This window comes from Copadichromis virginalis, linkage group LG20 (genome assembly GCF_057382275.1).
Source record: "Copadichromis virginalis isolate Kocher_CV1m ecotype Utaka linkage group LG20, C_Virginalis_male_GT1.1, whole genome shotgun sequence".
NCBI classification, from domain to species: domain Eukaryota; kingdom Metazoa; phylum Chordata; class Actinopteri; order Cichliformes; family Cichlidae; genus Copadichromis; species Copadichromis virginalis.
In genome coordinates this window covers 19186404-19204643 of record NC_140637.1, presented here as the reverse complement: position 1 = coordinate 19204643, position 18240 = coordinate 19186404, and the positions used below count along the sequence as shown (strand labels likewise).

The 18240-nt window shown below is 39.8% G+C and overlaps 1 protein-coding gene across 1 annotated transcript; it reads right to left on the bottom strand.

The window, feature by feature from the left end:
- Positions 1-501: 501 nt before the first annotated feature.
- On the bottom strand, positions 502-17364 carry bltp3a (bridge-like lipid transfer protein family member 3A). Its single transcript, XM_085443774.1, has 21 exons — positions 17146-17364; positions 14383-14545; positions 13031-13069; positions 12687-12778; positions 12415-12604; positions 11912-12052; positions 11611-11781; positions 11208-11388; positions 10962-11048; positions 6968-7138; positions 6443-6582; positions 5482-5623; positions 5154-5347; positions 3833-5028; positions 3568-3728; positions 3345-3484; positions 3101-3251; positions 1619-1884; positions 1357-1465; positions 1099-1184; positions 502-805 (listed from the first exon to the last, which is right to left on the bottom strand). Exons 1-21 carry the CDS (start codon positions 17187-17189, stop codon positions 689-691), a joined length of 3981 nt encoding a protein of 1326 aa, XP_085299900.1. The 5' UTR covers positions 17190-17364; the 3' UTR covers positions 502-688.
- Positions 17365-18240: the final 876 nt, after the last annotated feature.

Below are 18240 nucleotides of genomic sequence, written 5' to 3'. Positions count from 1 at the left end.
AGTGGAGGTATGCTTTTTCCCCCCCTGCTTTTAAAGTGCTTTTTTCCCTACTTGTCAAAACACATTTTCCACCAAGTGGGAAAAAAACCCCACAAGTTTACTTTACAATTAACAAAAGTAATCTTCGTTACTAAGTCTAGCTCTCTTACTGTCAGTATGTATATGAGCTACATGTAAATTAGCACTGTTCAGGCAGCATGCATTTGTGACGTATTGAGATGAACTAGCAGCTGTCTGGCAGTGTCAGTGCATGTGAAAAGAGGTTTTGGCATGTTTTATGTGTGTAATACTGTTGTAACGCAAACACTCACTATGTACCTTTGCATGCTGCATGACAAAACACTAAAACCACACAACAAGTTTACCGTCCACACTTATTTGGATGAGAAATAACCAGAAGAAGAAGATCTGTTTACAGCAGTGAGGATTATCTAGACCGTTAATGTACCTATGTTAGTTCACCAACTTCCCCATCCAGTAATTGTTATAAGTGGCTTTTTTTGTTTGTTTGTAATTTCATAAATAAAACAAAGGAAGTAATCCAAACACTCATCTTGGATTCCTCTTCTTTTGAGACATGTCTGATGTCCAGACATGAGTGAGTCATGCTGGTTCCCAACATTCAGCCTGACCAATCCCATCAGCATTCTTCAGCAGCGACAGATTCAGAAGTCAAGCACAATGAAGTTCAGAGGGTAAATTTGGGGTCATACTTCCTGACTTCCAGCAGGAGGCGCTCTTTCTCTCTGAGAGCCTGAGTAAGTGCAGCCTGTACCTCACAGAGCTGTGACTCCAGTGGTTGTATCTGCAACAACAGGATTAATGGATTAGTTAGCTACAGACCATGCGGGCTGATACGTGATTCTGAAAGCACTACCATTACATAACTCTGTGCATTTAAGACATCGCTGTAAGTAAGAGGGCACTAGTTTTACACCTGTATTTAAAAATTAATAGTTAATCTAACTGAGCTGAGTTTTAAATATCTTGACCCCACTAAAAATGAATAAAAGTCAAAGATACACACACACACACACACAAATTTGAGCCCCAGAAAGCAGTACATTACAGAGCAACACATCATTATATACACATTACCTCACTCTGCTGTTGAACAGCGAAAGAGTTGTTAGGGTTATCCCCACCAGTTTCTGGAAAATCTCCTAATGCTTTAGAGCCTCCAGCTGCAGCCAGAAAGGAAAATAGTGATGATCAGTTTCTGTTCATCTTTCTTTCGAACTGTGACAGCTGATACTCTATAGCTGGGTCTTTGTGGTTTCAAGGTTCATGATCAAGAATCTAAAATTCATCATGGTGAACAAAATTCACGTTGAAAAGCGTGCTTTTCTTGCTCACCTCTGACTCTCATGATGCCATCATCACTACGCTCGAGAACCAGCTCATCTACAATGAATGTGGCTGGAACAGGTTGGGGGGCTGTGGGGTATATTCTGGGGCCATCATCCTTGAAACAAAAAATAATTAATGAATTAATTTTAAAAAAAAGTTCTTTTGAAAGGTTAACGTTGAAAATATTTTAGTGGAGTTTTTGTGACTCAACAGATACCGACATCCAAAGCAAACACTTCACATGCCACGAGGACAGAAAGACACTTACCTTCATCGTGATGGTGACGTTGCTCATGTGCAACTGCATTGGCTGACCGTCAACGCTGAATTCGTCTTCAAGGAAAGGACCAATGTTAGTAACTGTTGAGGCTAACAACTCAGCCTGACAGTCTTGCACTCTCACATCCAGAAAGCCCACTGATTCAGCCAGAGCAGAGCGCCGAGCTGCAGCTGGACCCATTTCCGCCCGCATGCACAATGCTGGAGAGGCACTGCTACCCTCCCTACTCTGCTTCTGGACTGGCAAAACTGGTGCTGCATAACAAAAGAAGAAAAAAAAAAAGGTACATTTGTAAACCATTCTGAGAACGCACACAGAACTCAGGTTCCAGCATGCTCTCCCAACATTAACTAATCTAGTTCAATATTTTAGGCTGAGCTAATATGTGCATACAGTGCTGTGAAACCCTCCTTACTAACTTCTAGGTTTCTGGATATTTGTCATACACGTTTCAGAATAAATAACCTTTAATGTTAGAGAAAACCTGAGAAACTACAAAATGCAGTTTTTAAAAGAGGATTTCCTGTATTAAGTGAAAAAGTATCTAAATCCACCTGGCCCTATGAGAAAAATTTACTGTCTCCTTGTGCCACAAAACTGGTTGTGCCACCCTTGACAATGGGAAATGTAATCAAACATTTGCAATAACTCACAATGAGTCTTTCACAGCCACAGTGGAATATTTATGAGCATGAATGGAGATTTAAGGTCATATCAAAGCACTAGGCCACTCCAAAACCTTTTTTTTTTAAAAATTCATGTTTCCATCAATTATGGCAAGTCATCCAGATCCAGTCTGTAACATCAATGCACAGAGTATTTGGTTTTGGGCATCATCAAGATGTTTTTTGCTAAAGGTGAGACAAGCCATTGTGTTTTTTTGTTGTTGTTGTTGTTGTTCAGTAGTGACTTTGACCTTGGAAATCTTCCACAGATCCCATTTTGGGCCAGTTTTTTTCTTATTGATCTTAAGCTGTTCTGGGTTCTTTTGTGACTTCCTGGATGAAAATTGAGTATTCTTGGAGTAATTAATAAATTTAAATTAAAAATGTAATTTTACTTTTTAAAAAATCAAATACAAAACAACATTTTGTATTTACTTGGATTATCTTTGTTTAATATATTGTTTGATGTGGTTAATATTAAAAAAAAAATCCGGAAGGGGACAAACACTTTTTCACAGCACTGTATACAGTCCCTGTATAAAGTATGTTTTTATGAGTTCATTATGAAGGATTGTTTATGAGCCAAAAAGCTATTAAAGAAACAGAACCTATTCATTTTTGATTTTTCTTAAGCCCAATCACACTAAGAATCAAACATAATTTTGTTTTTTTTCTGAATATAATTATCAACCCACAAACAAGTAAACAGGAAAATAAGCATGTCATGAGTAAACATTAAATGAGGCCATGGCATAGATGAACAGGGGACTAAAATTATTTTTCAGCATGACAGATAATCGCTTACTTTGAATGACACCAGCAAGCACGTCTGACTGTCTGACATTACCCATGTGTACAGGGGTAAGAGTTTGTGCTTCAACAGCCACAACTTGGTCTTCTCCCTTTACCTCAATGGTACAAGATGTTCCACTCAGGATCAGCAACAACACTGAGGACTGTACAACAGCACATCACAAGTTAAATTTGAACTAAATTAAATTCAAATTTAATCTACTTCTGAAATTTGTTATATGATCGCAATAACCCACCGTGTCCTGAGAGACATCCTCTGTACTTTGGGACAGGGAACTGCTAAGATCAGCTGATGAGCCTCCCTCTGTCCCTGGGGCTGGGCTGCCTCGACTGCCAACAGGTGTGCTGTTAGGGCGCATGGACTCCATTCCTGATTCTGGAACAAGAAACAAAGTAATGGTAGATGCCACTTGTGCATGTCAGAGAAATGTATGTAGAATCTTGGTAATATTTAAACACCTGAGTCCAAGAGGACAACAAAAGTGTCACTGATATCGCTATCCACAGAAAGATTTTCATCAGGCAGGCTGCCATCCAAGATAGCACTGTCAAAGGAATGCTGGGAAGGAGACGGCTTCATGGATTGTTGACGAGACTCTTCTGAACGTTGAACCTGTTCCCTATGAACATACAGACACAATCTGTGATTAAGGGAAATCCAATGAAAAACATGAGGTGCACAGACATAAAAAACAGCATTAAGCAGGAGAGTACTAGCGCTTACTTTGCCTGTGGACTGAACAATTTGCTCATCCCCGAGCCACGACTCAACATGCTAAAGGCATCTTTTGTTATTGAAAATGCCCCTTTAGTCAGGTCCAGCGAGGCACTAATGGCATCTTTGGTCACATCCTTGGTGACATTAATGGCGCTTGACAGCTCTCCCTCAAGGCTGAAGGTAGACGGTTCTCTGGAGAGTACTACAGACTGTCCGGGTGAGAGGGGAGGAGAGGGAACAGGAGCCTCCGGACCCTCCTCCACAGCCTCACAAGCCTCCTCCACCCCTCCATCTTGTTCATCCTGGTCAAATCCAACTGTATTGATGGAGGAGATACCATTTTCTAATCCACTGTCCTCAAGAACAACATCAGAGTGATGAGATGGGGAGATGTCAGAGTCACTTATGGGGCTGTCTGTTTCAGGAGTGTGGGGGACGACTTCTTCAGGCTCTGTGCAGGCTGGTGGTAAAAGCAGACCCAATTCCACTGAGTCCACCACAAGGGCAAGGCAAACTGTAGCCATTTTTGTCTTCTGGTCATGAGCCTGCTTAACATCTCGTATATCCCGGCCCAACTCTGCTCCCAAGCGAGCCATTGCATCTTTCATCCTGAGCAGTGCAACGTACTGATAGTGGTTGAGCCACATCTTCACTGGTGTGATTGTGTGGGCCAGGAAATGGACCGAAGCAAGCGTAGCCTCTTGCTGATGAGGCTCCTGCTCTGAAGAAAGCTGATGGGTTTTGCTGGGACTGGAGGAGGAAGACAATGAACTGCTTTTAAAGGCACATGGCTGACACATCCACACAGACATGGCAAAGGGCTCAACAAAAGGCTGAGTTTTGCCTTTGGGGAATCGCCGTGCTCCATCAAAGCCTAATGTAACATGGGACAGACTGAGAGACCACATGTCCTGGGATCGCAGCTGCTTTCTGTCCAGAGGCTGGGGCTCCATCTCTTGAGCATGCTGAAGGAAGATGGAAGGAATGGGGTGGAAGGCACTCAGGTCTCTGGGGTAAGGGCAAGGTGGTGTGGACTGGAAGAAGGTGCAGCTGGCAAACTTTTCACATGTAGTATCGAGGTCCACATTAGACCCATGAGGGCAGTGGCGGGTGTTGCTGAGAATGATCTGGGGTATAGTGACAGAAAGAGACTGAGGACGTTCTGGATGGTCCAGTATGGATGAATCCAAGGGTATTATCAGCTATAAAAATATAAATAAACAGAAAATTACTGGCTCAAAATTCTATACAAAATACAACGAAGATTGGTAACAAAAAAGACCAAAACCAGAAAATATTAGTACACTATAATCAGTTGAGTATTCACCTTAAGTTGAGCTGCATCCATGCGGATGTCTACGTGTTCATCAGACTTGTTACTGTCTTGTAAATGGTAGAAGGCTTTGACCTGGTCCAGGGTGTGTAGGAGACCCCTGGTGAACAAATTAATCCATAACACACTAGCTGGGTCAACACAAAGCTGGAGGCTGTTTAACTGGGCATACAGGTTTGAGGTGGGCACTGCAAGAAGGAAAATATGGGAAGTCCAGACACATCCAGAATTAGACAGAAATTAAACCAGCATTATTGAATACAATACACATAAAATGAAGTAATCCTTCTGTGATATTAATGAAAAAAAATAAAATAAATACCTGGTAGATTGGGATTGTCAGGAAAGTAGTATTCAGTAAACTGCAGATGAACTGCTGGTATGTTGTCTGGTAAATGCAGCGCTTTACGGTTACAGGATAACAAAGACTGGGTCTTTTTGTTTTGTCGGCCTCTTGTAGACACCTAAATGTTAAGAAAAAAAAGTATTATTGGAAGTATTGATGGATTTATATTTTGACTAAATTGCCTTATTTGAAATATATTAAGAAGCAAAAGATTCTGAATTACTAGCCAGATGTAGAGGGAGGTTTAAGAAAACAGAACTAAACCACCTGAGTCTGAACATCAAATGATTTCCTGTCCCAAATTTAAACTAAACACCAAACATTTACACAGTTTCCCCTGGGTGTCTCTTGCTCTAAAAATGAGGAACTACAAGTGCCTTGAACTAAAATAACCCTGGATATTTTCTTTCACGATGAAAAGTGTAGAATATCTGAAGTGAAAATGCAGAACAAGCATGACTGAGTATTTCAAAGTGGCAAGGGGTTTTCTCTGTTCCAAATGAGTGGCATTACAGCTGACAAAAGAAGTCACATGTATGTGATGGGATTTTTGTGTTGGTGCTGAGGTATTCTACCCACATTTCATTAATCGTTTTGCCTATCACACTAACGATCATATTGATGCAGTAATAGTCATCATTGCAATTATATCACTATCTTATCTATTACCAAAGTTCAAGAAAGCAACCTGACGCCCTGAGCTGACGTACCAATATTTTAGATTGACCATGTCATGTGGCTGGTGTGAAAGAGACATTTGGTTCCTCTATAAGCCCTGCCAAGCACGTGACTCCAAGACTACAAACTGGCCAGAACCTTTTGCGGTTTGAACCAACTGCAAGGCCCGACTGCTTCTACTTAGGATTAGAGAATTAGTAAGAAGAGTAAGGCTTCTGTTAGAGCAAGTAAATCAAATGAGACAATGATAAAAACTTGCCTGGTGAATGTCAACATCATCCATCCTGATCACCACGCAGCTAGATCGCAGCCTCTTCAGTGATGATCCCGAAGCAGCTGAAGTCTTGCTGGCTGCCTGCTCTTTTTCAGACGAGTTTAACTTGGGACTTGGCTGTCCATCTGAAATATATGACTAAATGCTCAGTTGCAAGCTAAAATAGAGTTCTCCATAAGAATTTGTGACCTAAAATGTGTTATTTTTTTGGTGAATGGTCACCATAATATCTTTTAATAATAATTTATAGTAGGCCGTTGTGATGAAGGAGGTAAACAAGTAATTAATCTACCGGTGTGCATGAATAATGTTACGCAGTCATATATATATCTATTAAAAGCTATTAAGTGAACCTTGACATGAAGTTGTTTTATAAGATGACTGTTGCTAATATCATCAGCACTGACTTTTCACTCCATCTATAAAGTTTTTATCTTTATTTAGAGCTCAATCTAAACTAAAGTTAAAGAACTTTACCAAGATAAGCAGTACCTCAAGTATAACTCATACCTTGTGCTGTTTTTGCAGGGGAATCCTTGGCTGACTGGGGAATTTCAGTATGTGGTCCAGGGATCCCTGAAGCTTCAACTCTTCTCTGATACTCTTGCAGTAGTTTCCCGGCCCACTGTGCGTGGGCCTCCATGGCTCCACTGTGACGTTCCCAGTGTCGACACCCATCAGCTGTGCAAGAATAGCAACAAGAGGCAGTTGTGATTCAGCAGTCATGCTACAGTTAAACTAGTTTTAGAGATTAAAATTTGTTTTACTATGTAAATAGCTACACAAAACAATGATGCATATCAGAAAAAATATAGATCAACAACAACAAAAAAGACAAGGTCATTATTTTCAATAGTAGAGTGTAGAAAACAATACAGCATGCCATAAAGGTCTTTTTTTTTTTAAACAAACAAACAAACAAACAAACAAGCAAAGAAAATCCAGAGAAACCATTAAAGCTGAAATCTAAGAATCTAAAATAAGTAACGTATTTATATACATTTTAACCTTTAATGTACGTTTTCATGATATTATTTATACTACATAAAGATTTCAATGATATATTTTGCATGTAAACTGTTCCTGCTCTGTGAGGCTGTAAAGTGATGAAATGGTAACGTCAGAAATGACACAACGTGAATACAAACATCATGATGTTAAACAGGTATAATGGCCATCACCCTGGCGTATCAGCATTCCAACAGTGATAAAAAACCCTAGACATATGATACGTTCAGCAGTAGCTGGTGGGAATGTCACATGTTTTATACTGTAAGTACATAATGACAAAAGAATGTATTAGACAAATAAGATACAATCAATGTATTTTATTTATTTATTTTTAGTTTGATCTTCTGGTTGCATTACATGGAAAGTCAGAAGACTCTCAATCGAAATCAAAGAGGTCCAAGGCTCTTATTTTTTATATAAAATTTAAAATGCCTTTATTTTCATGGCATGGCCATGTTTAACCTATAAAAACTCTGCTGTGTTTCTGCATACAAGCCTTCATCGAGGCGTTAAACATTCAAGAACACACTGGATCTTTTCTAGAAGTCAAGTACTAAATGACTTGACTTCAATAACAGTAGTCCAGCTACATTACAAACCTTTGGGATTGACCACATGACAGATAAAAGACTTCTAAACAAAGGGAAGGTTTTTGGATTTTTTGATTATAGGCCACCAAATACCCCAACTTAAACGAGGATTTAATTTTACTGCTTTTTAATAAACTTTGTTTGTCTTCATCATCATCATCATCATCGTTTATTTGTATAGCACTTTAAGAACACACCAGGCAGACCAAAGTGCTGAACAACACAGATCAAAACAACTACCAAATTAAAAATACCATAAAATCATTACATACAATAAAATAAATAAGAAGGAGTCAGTTTCCTACAGAGTTAAAAGCCAGGGAATAAAAATAGGTTTTCAATCTGGACTTAAAGACCTGCACTGATGACGCTTGTCTAATTTGGAGGGGAAGGTTATTCCAGAGTAGGGATGGGTACCGGTGTGCACCGGTTCTGACATAAACGGTAGTAACCAGACCGAAAAGCAGCGCACATTTCGGTGCTTTATTTCGGTGCTTTATTTCGGTGCTTTTTTTTTCCTGAGCTGTGATACACTTTAGATTCTAGCCAATCATTTTACGTTTCCGAGGATAGTAGGCGGGGCCAGGTACGTACGTTCTGTTAGAGCAGAGCTACAGATTAAAAATGTCCAAGGCGAAGCGGTCAAAGTCTGGCTGTACTTCACAGCAAAATATGCAAACTCAGCAGCCTGCAACAAGTGCTTTAAGCTGATACTGTGATACTGTCAAAGGAGGTAACACCTCAAATCCGATGAAACACCTGGCGACGCATAGCGTTTTTTTTAAAAGCCCAGAAATGCGCCGTATTTGATAGCTTGCTGCAAGACCTCACACCGAGCACATCTACTGCGGGTGGGTTGCCTGTTATGCAACATCCCCCAAAAACACGAAGAGGAGAGTCCTGGCCCCTAGCCCTGCCAGTGTAGCAGAAATGATGACGGATGATGGTGGCAGCAGCAGCCGTTCTTCTCTGCGTGAGTAGCTAATTTACGTTGAGTAGGCTAACCACGTTATTACATTAATGCATGTAAGGTGAACTAGCAAACATCATCATAGCTACATGCGGCTGTCCTCTTGTTTGATGGCAGATACTCCCTTCACCCTGGCTAAAAAGGCTAAAATGACCAAAGAAAAAGTGGAAAACAGTTAAACATGAGAGGTTTAGGACAAAGTTTGTGTTTTTTCCATTGTTTAAGCACTGCTTCCAGCCAAGAGTGATACCATATATGCCCCATAGCTGCAGAAAAGGCTAACATTGTTATATTTTACAAAAAACAGCTGAACATGAGAGGTTTTTGGACCAATTTTGTGTTCTCCATTCTTTAAGCACCGGTTTGAGCACCGTTTGAGCACCGGCACCGTTTCAAAAGTACCGATTTGGCACCGGTATCGGATAAAACCTAAACGATACCCATCCCTATTCCAGAGCATCGGAGCCGCAATTGAAAAGGCACGGTCTCCTCTGCATTTCAGCCGCGACTTAGGGACCGACAGCAGCAGCTGCTCAGCTGAACGGAGCGAGCGAGGAGGAACATGTGGCTTCAGCAAATTAGATAAAATGATGTCTTATAAGATACATTCATTTTGGCTGTGGTTGGTGCTGCTGTGCCAGTGTTTCTTTGTGACAGCTGGAGTGACACACACAACATAAAACTCCAGTCAAAGATATTTGTTATCACGGCAGTGGTTACAACACCGAGCTGTGAAACCCAGTTTTGAGTGCTGCCTTCTTTAGTAAGAGATGCTATCAAGTGATGATGATGATAAAAACTTAGCAGCAGACTAGAACCAAGGACATAAACATTTATATATTTTCTGCATCACCAAGCTTGTAAGTGCCAAGCTAACACTGGTGTAATTTTACAGCTGGGCTTCATTCTATGTTTTTTGTAGCCCAAAACTCATTATGGTTCATTCGGTCACTGCACTTTCTTGCAGTGATAATCAAACAGCTTTGGAGAGTACACACAACCAAAGCCACAAATGTAAAACTAATTGTGGTTCCAGTGGAAAAGTCATTATAAGACCTTCTAACCTATGCTAAAATAAATGGCCTGCATTTGTATAGTGCTTTTCTAGTCCCTAAGGACCCCAAAGCGCTTCACACTACATTCAGTCATTCACCCATTCACACACACATTCACACACTGGCGATGGTAAGCTACATTGTAGCCACAGCTGCCCTGGGGCGCACTGACAGAGGCGAGGCTGCCGGACACTGGTGCCACCGGGCCCTCTGACCACCACCAGTAGGCAAACAATAACACTGCTCAGTGTACTTTCAGTATATATTAAACTGGTGGGCTGAATTATCGTCAGCCAGAGCTACACAGTTAGTGGGGCTAAAAAGTGTGAAGGAAATTTGAAATTTATGCATTTATGACTTAAACACAACTTTTTAAGAGACTGCAATTTTTCCATAATGTATCAGTTTAAATGAATCCTAACACAACAGAGATGTTTACTTGGTTTAAATCTACAATTCAAAAAGTAAAGGAGTCAATACTTTTCAAAGTCAGTGTTCACACGCTGTACAGTATAAATACACACTATGTGCACACATCTGCTCAGCTTTCATAATCATGCACTGTGTTAATGTTGATATCTTCTTATATTTACTTCAAACAGGTATAATTCTTAATGACACAGATTTTCTTTTTTAAGATCCTTTTTAAGAGGTTTATTTACTATAATGAGCTCCAAGGGTGACTGCTGTTCTACATTCAACATTTCAGTAATTCCACAGAGGAACAGCACTGAGAACAGTCTCCCATGCCATTAGTCTGCTTGAACAGTAATCCTCCTAAGAGCTAGTCCCAAATGAATGCTGTGGCTTTAGTGGGAGGAGCACAGAGCCTCAGGGTAAACTGCAGCTAAATGAGTCAAAGAATCAGTCACACTCACCAGGTCTGTGGACGGGATAGTAGTCAAAACCTAGCTTCCTGAAGGTCAGCTGCATGGCACCCTGCAAGCCTGGTGGGGGAGGCTCATCTATGTAATATCACATGACAAGAGTTTTAAAACCAGCCTGACAGCAATTACTCTTCAAATGCTGAACAATTTCATATATTTAAGTGATTACCATGTGCAGACAACACAGAAAAACTTAGTTACAAGACAGCAGCACATGGTAAGACACTTCCTTCTAACCTTCATCCATTGAAGAACTGTCATTGCATATGTGTAAGTCCAAGCGTGAGATGAAGGTGTGGTAAGAAGACTCTTTGACATCAAAGAGATCAAAGTATTGGCTGATGTTGCTGGGGGTGCCTGTGGGAGCCGGTTGGGGTTCTGTCCACAGACTCTGGAGGCTGGGAGATGGTGGGGCAGTCTAAACCACAGAAGAGGCAACACATTTAAAATGACCAACATGATGATTTAACAAAACTGGGAAAAAATGTCTTACAAAAGTAAGTTTTATCAAATATCAGTGAATGTTTCTTTTCTGTTGTTGTTGTAACATAACTTGCTGAATTACTATATCCACAGATTTAAAAATTGGAATTATTTTTTAATGATTTACACTATACGCAGAAAAAAAGTAAGGAAAGACCTGCAAGGATTCGGCAGCCATGCTTTTCCTCTGCTGTGTAGATTTCTCCATTGCTTCACTGAGAGATTTGGCATAATGGATGATGGCTTTGAGCTGAGTGTCTGTCAGCACCCACAACAGGTCGTCCAGAATGAAAAGCAGCTTTGACGCCAGCACATTACAGTCCTTTATCTGGGCAGAACAATGACGACATAAGGACATTTTATTTTTTTATTATTTTTTTTAATTGATGGTTTAATGTTTCTGATCTGAAACCAGTTCTCTGTGAGAAAAGCAGATGAAGGCTCAACTACAATCTTACCCTGCGTTTAAGAGCAATGCGAATGCGCCCCTGGTTGGTGATGAGCCTTAAAGGGGTGCTACTTAGGTCTTGGTCATCGCTCTCAATGGCATCTGCCTCAATACGTAGAGTTTGCCAGTTAATTTCTTTGAATGTCAGCACCTGAATGGGAAAATATACATATAAACCCATCAAACTATAACCAAATAAAATAAACAATGCGAGACTTGTTGTGATGGTTATTTTGAATGATTGTTACCAAAGAGAAAAGGGAACAGACATTTGCTTTTAACTGGATTACAAACTCATTCTAAAAGGCTGTTTATCCCAAAATAGTCTGCAGCTACCAAAGACCAGACCATGTGACTTGATTACACACCACAGAAGTCATTTACAGCAGGCTTAATGAGCAAACACGATTTCTGTGGGGGATCATTATTTTCAGTAATACATTACACGACTAAAATGGATCGTGCTGAAGCTGTGTCGGGAGGAAAATGAAAGCGTTTGTGTGTATAAAGTACCTCTCCTCTCTTTGGATCAGTGATCCGGGTGTAGCGAAGATCACTACGTTGCCATTTGGGGTTCAGGCTGTTGCCTTGTAGCTGCCAGAGCTCAAAGGACGCGTGGAAGGCCTTAGCCTGGACCTTGATGGTAATTGAGTTGATCCTAACAGACATGCCCTCTACTACTTTTTCAGCAAAGCCATACTCGCTGTAAATACACACGACATGGGATGCAGTACAGTATTACAAAACAAAAATGTTTCTTTAGCACAGAATTTGTGAAAGCTTACCTCTGGCCTGCTGTTATAGCTATGGGAGAAGGGCCATTGGGTGGTCGAGGTTCTTCACATGTCCTCATCTCTACCTCGACCTTGTCTAAGAACTAAACATAAGAGGAGACACAAACAGTCAGAATACAATTCAGCAAGCAAATTAGAGATGCAGCCAAAATTGAGCATATAAATATAATAATCTTTATATGCTTATCAGTCAAATAAACAGTACAATAGCAAAACAGGATATTGCTAGTGTCTTCCTAGAGTAAGGTTATTTTGGATTAAAGATGAGAAGGAAGCTAAATGTTGCAGAAATGTGCATGAGCTCTGAATAAGGACCAAAATAACACAATTCTTACCAGGCAGATGGGGCTTGTTTTCAACTTTGTCCATTGTATCTGAAAAGACAGGACAGCAGGGTCAACAGTGTCAGTCACAAGCACTTGCCGCAGCATTCTGTGTTTTTGTCATTCGCAAGCACATAGTGAGAAGCAAGCTCACACATTATGACACAGCAGCTGTGACCAAAACTGACACGCTGTAATATTTCTGCACAACAAATTAACTGGGAAACAGTAGTACTAGAAATAGTTCTAAGCATCATCTCTGTCTAGCATGGTAACTGAAGTGCTACATGTCACAGGCAACAGATAGCAGACAAGCATATGGTGTGTTAGGCTGCTGCTGACATTTGGTAAGTAGCACTCAAAATAAAGAAGGCCAATATTTATAGGAATGTCAATAGATGTGGTCATATACTGACATACTGAACAAAGCAACATGCTGACCTGTTAGTGATCCTAACAGTGACCCTACAGAAGAACTGAGGAAATCACCACACGCAACAAGGTCCATCCTTTGGGGACCATGAATGTCTGTACAACAATTTATGGCATCTAACAAATGCAGTTAGTAACTAACAGAGGTGACTAACAGATCAATCATCCGTTATTCCAGAGAGTCATACCAAAAGCAAAGCTGATTAAAAACAGTAACCTGATAATAATTCTTTGCTCAATGGTGCAGACATTCTTCATATTTGTGTGGGCTGCAAGGTTGGGTCTGGTGCATTTTTGAAAACAGTAAGACAATTTGATAAAACTAAATAAGTAAATGTCAGCAAATAGCTGAGGAAAAGAGATGTTATCACCCAGAGTCAGCTGGGTGAGCTCATTGTAAATATTTATTTGCAAAGGCATTCAATAAGTAATTTTTTAAAATATGTGTTAAGATATTTCAGATAAGATAAGATTTTTCAAGAGAAACTGCCATTCCACTTGAAGGTTGTTTGGATTTTTTGGAAATACAAATCCAACATCCTGAGAGCTAAATATACACTAGCTACTGTATGTCAGGATCACTCTAGCCTGCAGGCTTTGGTGTCCCTGTGAATCATGGCTTGCCTGTCTATTATCAACAAACAGTAATGGTTTGAAGGGTCACAACATTCACAGCAGTGCCTCTAGTAGTGCTCATCTTTGTGGTTCTGCCACTGCTCATTTCCTCTAAGATTCAGTGGACTATGAATGGTAAAATCTATTTCTGAGACACTAATAAACACCATATACTTTTGTTGAATTTTAAAAAAAAAAGAACTATGAGACAAACACATGATGTACGTATCCGATGTGTGACAGGTTTGTTCTTCTATAGTCTTCTTTGAAAAGCATATCAACTGTTAGACCATTTACAGGGATCAATATTAACATACCCTGATGGCAGCCTTGTTGCAGTAGACCCGGGTTACAGCCAGCCATGTAGGCAGGTCAAGCATGTTCTGCAGAACCTCTTCATCAAGCTCGAGGTTGGACAACTGCCCCTCCCCCTTTAGAGTACTTAGATTGATTTTGTCCGGGGACAGATTCTTCGTAAACCTAAACAAACCAGTTCAAATATAATGTTTCAGAGTGAATACATACAGAATAAAACTGGAAAAAGTTTAAATACGATACATCTAGGAAACACCAGCATATGCCACTGATGATCTGTGAGACAGAAATACCTCAAATTGAATAATGCAAATATGGAGGCAAGATGCTTTTGAAGTAGTGCAACTGGATGACTCATCCTGAGAGGCACCAGCATTCTTAATAAAGTCCTCCAGCTGCACTCCCATCTAGAGCACCCTCTTCAAAGGGTCTAAGGTAGCAAGCTCCAAAAGCCAGGAATAAAAATTCAACCAACTCAGGGTAAATGTAGCAGAAATAGCAGAAAACTGGAATATTGATTTGTTTTTGGGTTTTTTCCACCTACATTACATGGCTGAAACACCACTCTGAAAAATGTGTGTGACGTTTCAATTATCAGCTGTGAGACATTGCTTAAAATGAGGATTAAGTGTCATTTGATTAGAGCTACAGATTGTAGCTCACAGTTCAGGATGTTCTTTAAACTATAAAACTTAGCATCATCTGATAACATGCTTTTCCTGATAAACGTGAGAAGCCAGTGAGCTCCAGCTTCTTTTTTATATGAAGCAACAAAATAATGGCTCATTATCTATTGCAGAAAAAACCCGCTCTGCTGCTTTTCACATTAACCCCAACAGACATCAGTGAGTCAAGCCTGGGGCGTACACCTACTTCATATGGCTGAAAATACAATACAACTTTGAAATGACAGTCCAAAGTTCTTCAGGGTTGTTCATACTTATCCAAAAGCCCAACTGCTTAGCTGTACAGTTACAGAATACTAAATTGGTTAAACAATAAACAATGTAGTTCACAGTTAACTAAATGGTTAACTTCAATCTGGCTGAGGAAGTCAAGTTTAATCAATTATATGCTTGTTATGCATGTTTAACTTCTTGTCATTACCTTGAATGCAAAGTAAGCAGAATATGATTTGACCATTTATGAAATGACCACGATGTTACAGGATAAGTGCTTTACTGAGTCAGATACTCACAAGGAAAAATTAAAAATCTTAGTGAACTACAGAAAAAAACATTGAAAATGCTTTACAACATGGGTTTTCAAAGTGTTGACAACTGTTAGTTAAGAGATGCACAAAGCAAACACATTTAGCAAATAGTGGTTTGTGTTAGTAATTGCCTTTTCCCATTTATGGCTTTTTAATTATTAGTTAAGTGGCTTTTACACTTCTTGACACCAGCTGTATTTGTTAATATTCAGATGGTTTAGTCTGCTTTCATGGCTACAACAAAATAGTCTGAAACTGATGACTATGGATGAAATGTACAGAAGTGCCTTATTTTCGTGATTGCAGGGAGCATATAACGTTCCCATGGGCCACCACTGTCCAGCAGACTGCACTTTGAGGTTTTAAGTGATTTATATCAACAGCAGGATGAAAAGATGAAATTGAAGAGATGATTGGATCATTTGCTATCATAGAACAAGCTATGGCAAGCTGAGAATGTGCTTGCATGTCAACCTTTGATGTCCACTCTTCTTTCTTCTGCAAATTTTGCTTTAATTGTTTAGTGACAGAGACAACAACAAGGAGAATAGCTGTTAGTCAAATGCAAAGCCTCTAACTGAGCAGACATCCACTGTCCAGGCTCATCAACTTTACTCTTTATCCCATTTAGCTTTTGAGACCTTTTATACACATTTCTTCATTGCTCTCCCACCCAAATTCATTTCTTAACAACTGTAAGCAGTTGTTAAGCAATAGCTGAGAACACATTCTCCAACACCACCACCTAAAAAAAGTTGACTGTGCATCACAAAATCGGAGGCTGTCTCCTGAGGAAGTATAATCAGGTCAGATGTAAAGAATACATTGTTATTAAGTCTGAAAATAAGGTGACGTCTGAGACAGGGATATTCCTGACAACTCTAATAGCAAACATGGACTGATAACAACAATTCATTCATTTATTACGGCTTAGGACAGACATGCTTTTTATCATCCTGATAAATATGTCTGCAGGACAAAGATAGATAAAATGACGTGTACTTCCACCATAACATTGCCGATTTAGAGCTTTGCTTTCCCTTTCCCATGCTTTTTATGCCGTGAAGATGAGATTTATTCATGCACTGACAATAAACCCATTCAATATGAATTTTTTTCTTTTAAATAACTGTCAAAACCTCATTCCTGACCCCTGTATGAATAAAATACAGACATTCATTAACTGTAGATCGAGTGAATTTTGTCAAATCTGTGTTACCATTATATTTTCACCCCAGTGAACGCTATAGCATGGACATAACCGTTTAAAAAGCAAGGCAGTATGTAATCTATAACCCTGTAAATAACATACACATGATTGGGAAAGTAGATTGGCATCCTGTGTCGTTCACTGCCTCTTTACACTTTCTAACCGTTATTTGCAAGTCGCTGCTTCAATGTGGAGCACTAAACCAACGTGGACATCAAATTACTCTGACTACATGCAGATGATAAATCGCAGCCAACTAACCTTTGCTGTGGTTGTGAGCAGTAACGTTGCAACAATACAGCTGGGCTAACTGGCTAACACTAACCCGAACCTGACACTTACCTTGACAAATGTTTCAGGATTTGCTTTTTAATAATCCCAGCCATTTCTGCGAGCGTTAGTGTCGAAAGGTGTCGGCAGTTTTCCTACATATTTAAACATATGTTAGCTCGCAGGCACCTCTATATTGTACACAGCACTAGCTGTGTGCATCTTCTTAGCCGCTGCTGGCACAGCACGACACAGCACAGGCTAGCCGCTAAACACCGCACAGAAGCTAACCTCCTTTTCTCTCACACGCACGCGCACTAAAAACAACTTTAACGAGAAATCGCAACCTGCGCCAAAGACACAATGCTGCCCTCTGCTGGATATTCAAGGGAAGTGGGAAGACAAGTGGCTTTGAACTGAGGCTGAACGATCCCACAAAATATTGAATTAAACTAGAAATAAATATCACAGTGAGCGACTGGTATTGCTTTGACGTTATGTGTTACTTGTTAACACATAAGCTTACATTTTATATGTATTCATATATATTTAAAACCTTTAAACACAGATTTTGAAGTTTAAAAAAATCATTTAAAAATATGGCATTATAGTAACTGCATATATATTTTAAAACAAAACTTCAACTAGGCAGAATGTTAATACTGAAGGATATGACCTCGTACAACTATTACAGTGGATATTGCATTTTTATCTTGTACCTAAACAATGGCTCTTTCAACAAGACCACTGTGATAACAGTGCTTTTCTACTGGGAAATGTCATAATGTTTTTCCTGACAGCTTACTGATATGCACAAATAAGGCAAAGTAATACAAGGCACATTGGGTGTTAGGTAATATGAGGACTGGTCCCCGACTTCCTCATTTCACTGTCAAATTTAATTTAGTCATTTCTTTGTCCTCTTGTCTTCTAAAACAGTTGTATGGCACCACCCACGGCACCATCAGATATGTATCCATCCCCTTGCGTTCAACAGTAGCCCCAGTGGAACTTTGGGAAACACTCATTTAAAATTGTGTTATATTTGTAAAAGACTATTTACATGGAAATTGGAGCTGGGTTATATTTCAATATTGACATTGTTCCTTTGTACAAAATACGATCTACAGTGTGCTGTTTGCTTGCGGGGCGGGGGGGTGTTTTGGT

What these genes read in the sequence shown, in the direction of transcription:
- bltp3a (XM_085443774.1), bottom strand. Translation starts at nt 17,189, where the DNA reads ATGGCTGGGATTATTAAAAAGCAAATCCTGAAACATTTGTCAAG. An exon ending in ATCCTGAAACATTTGTCAAG is followed by an intron (nt 14,546 to 17,145) that starts GTAAGTGTCAGG and finishes TGGTTTGTTTAG; the next exon opens with GTTTACGAAGAATCTGTCCC. An exon ending in TGGATGCAGCTCAACTTAAG is followed by an intron (nt 5,029 to 5,153) that starts GTGAATACTCAA and finishes ATATTTTTATAG; the next exon opens with CTGATAATACCCTTGGATTC.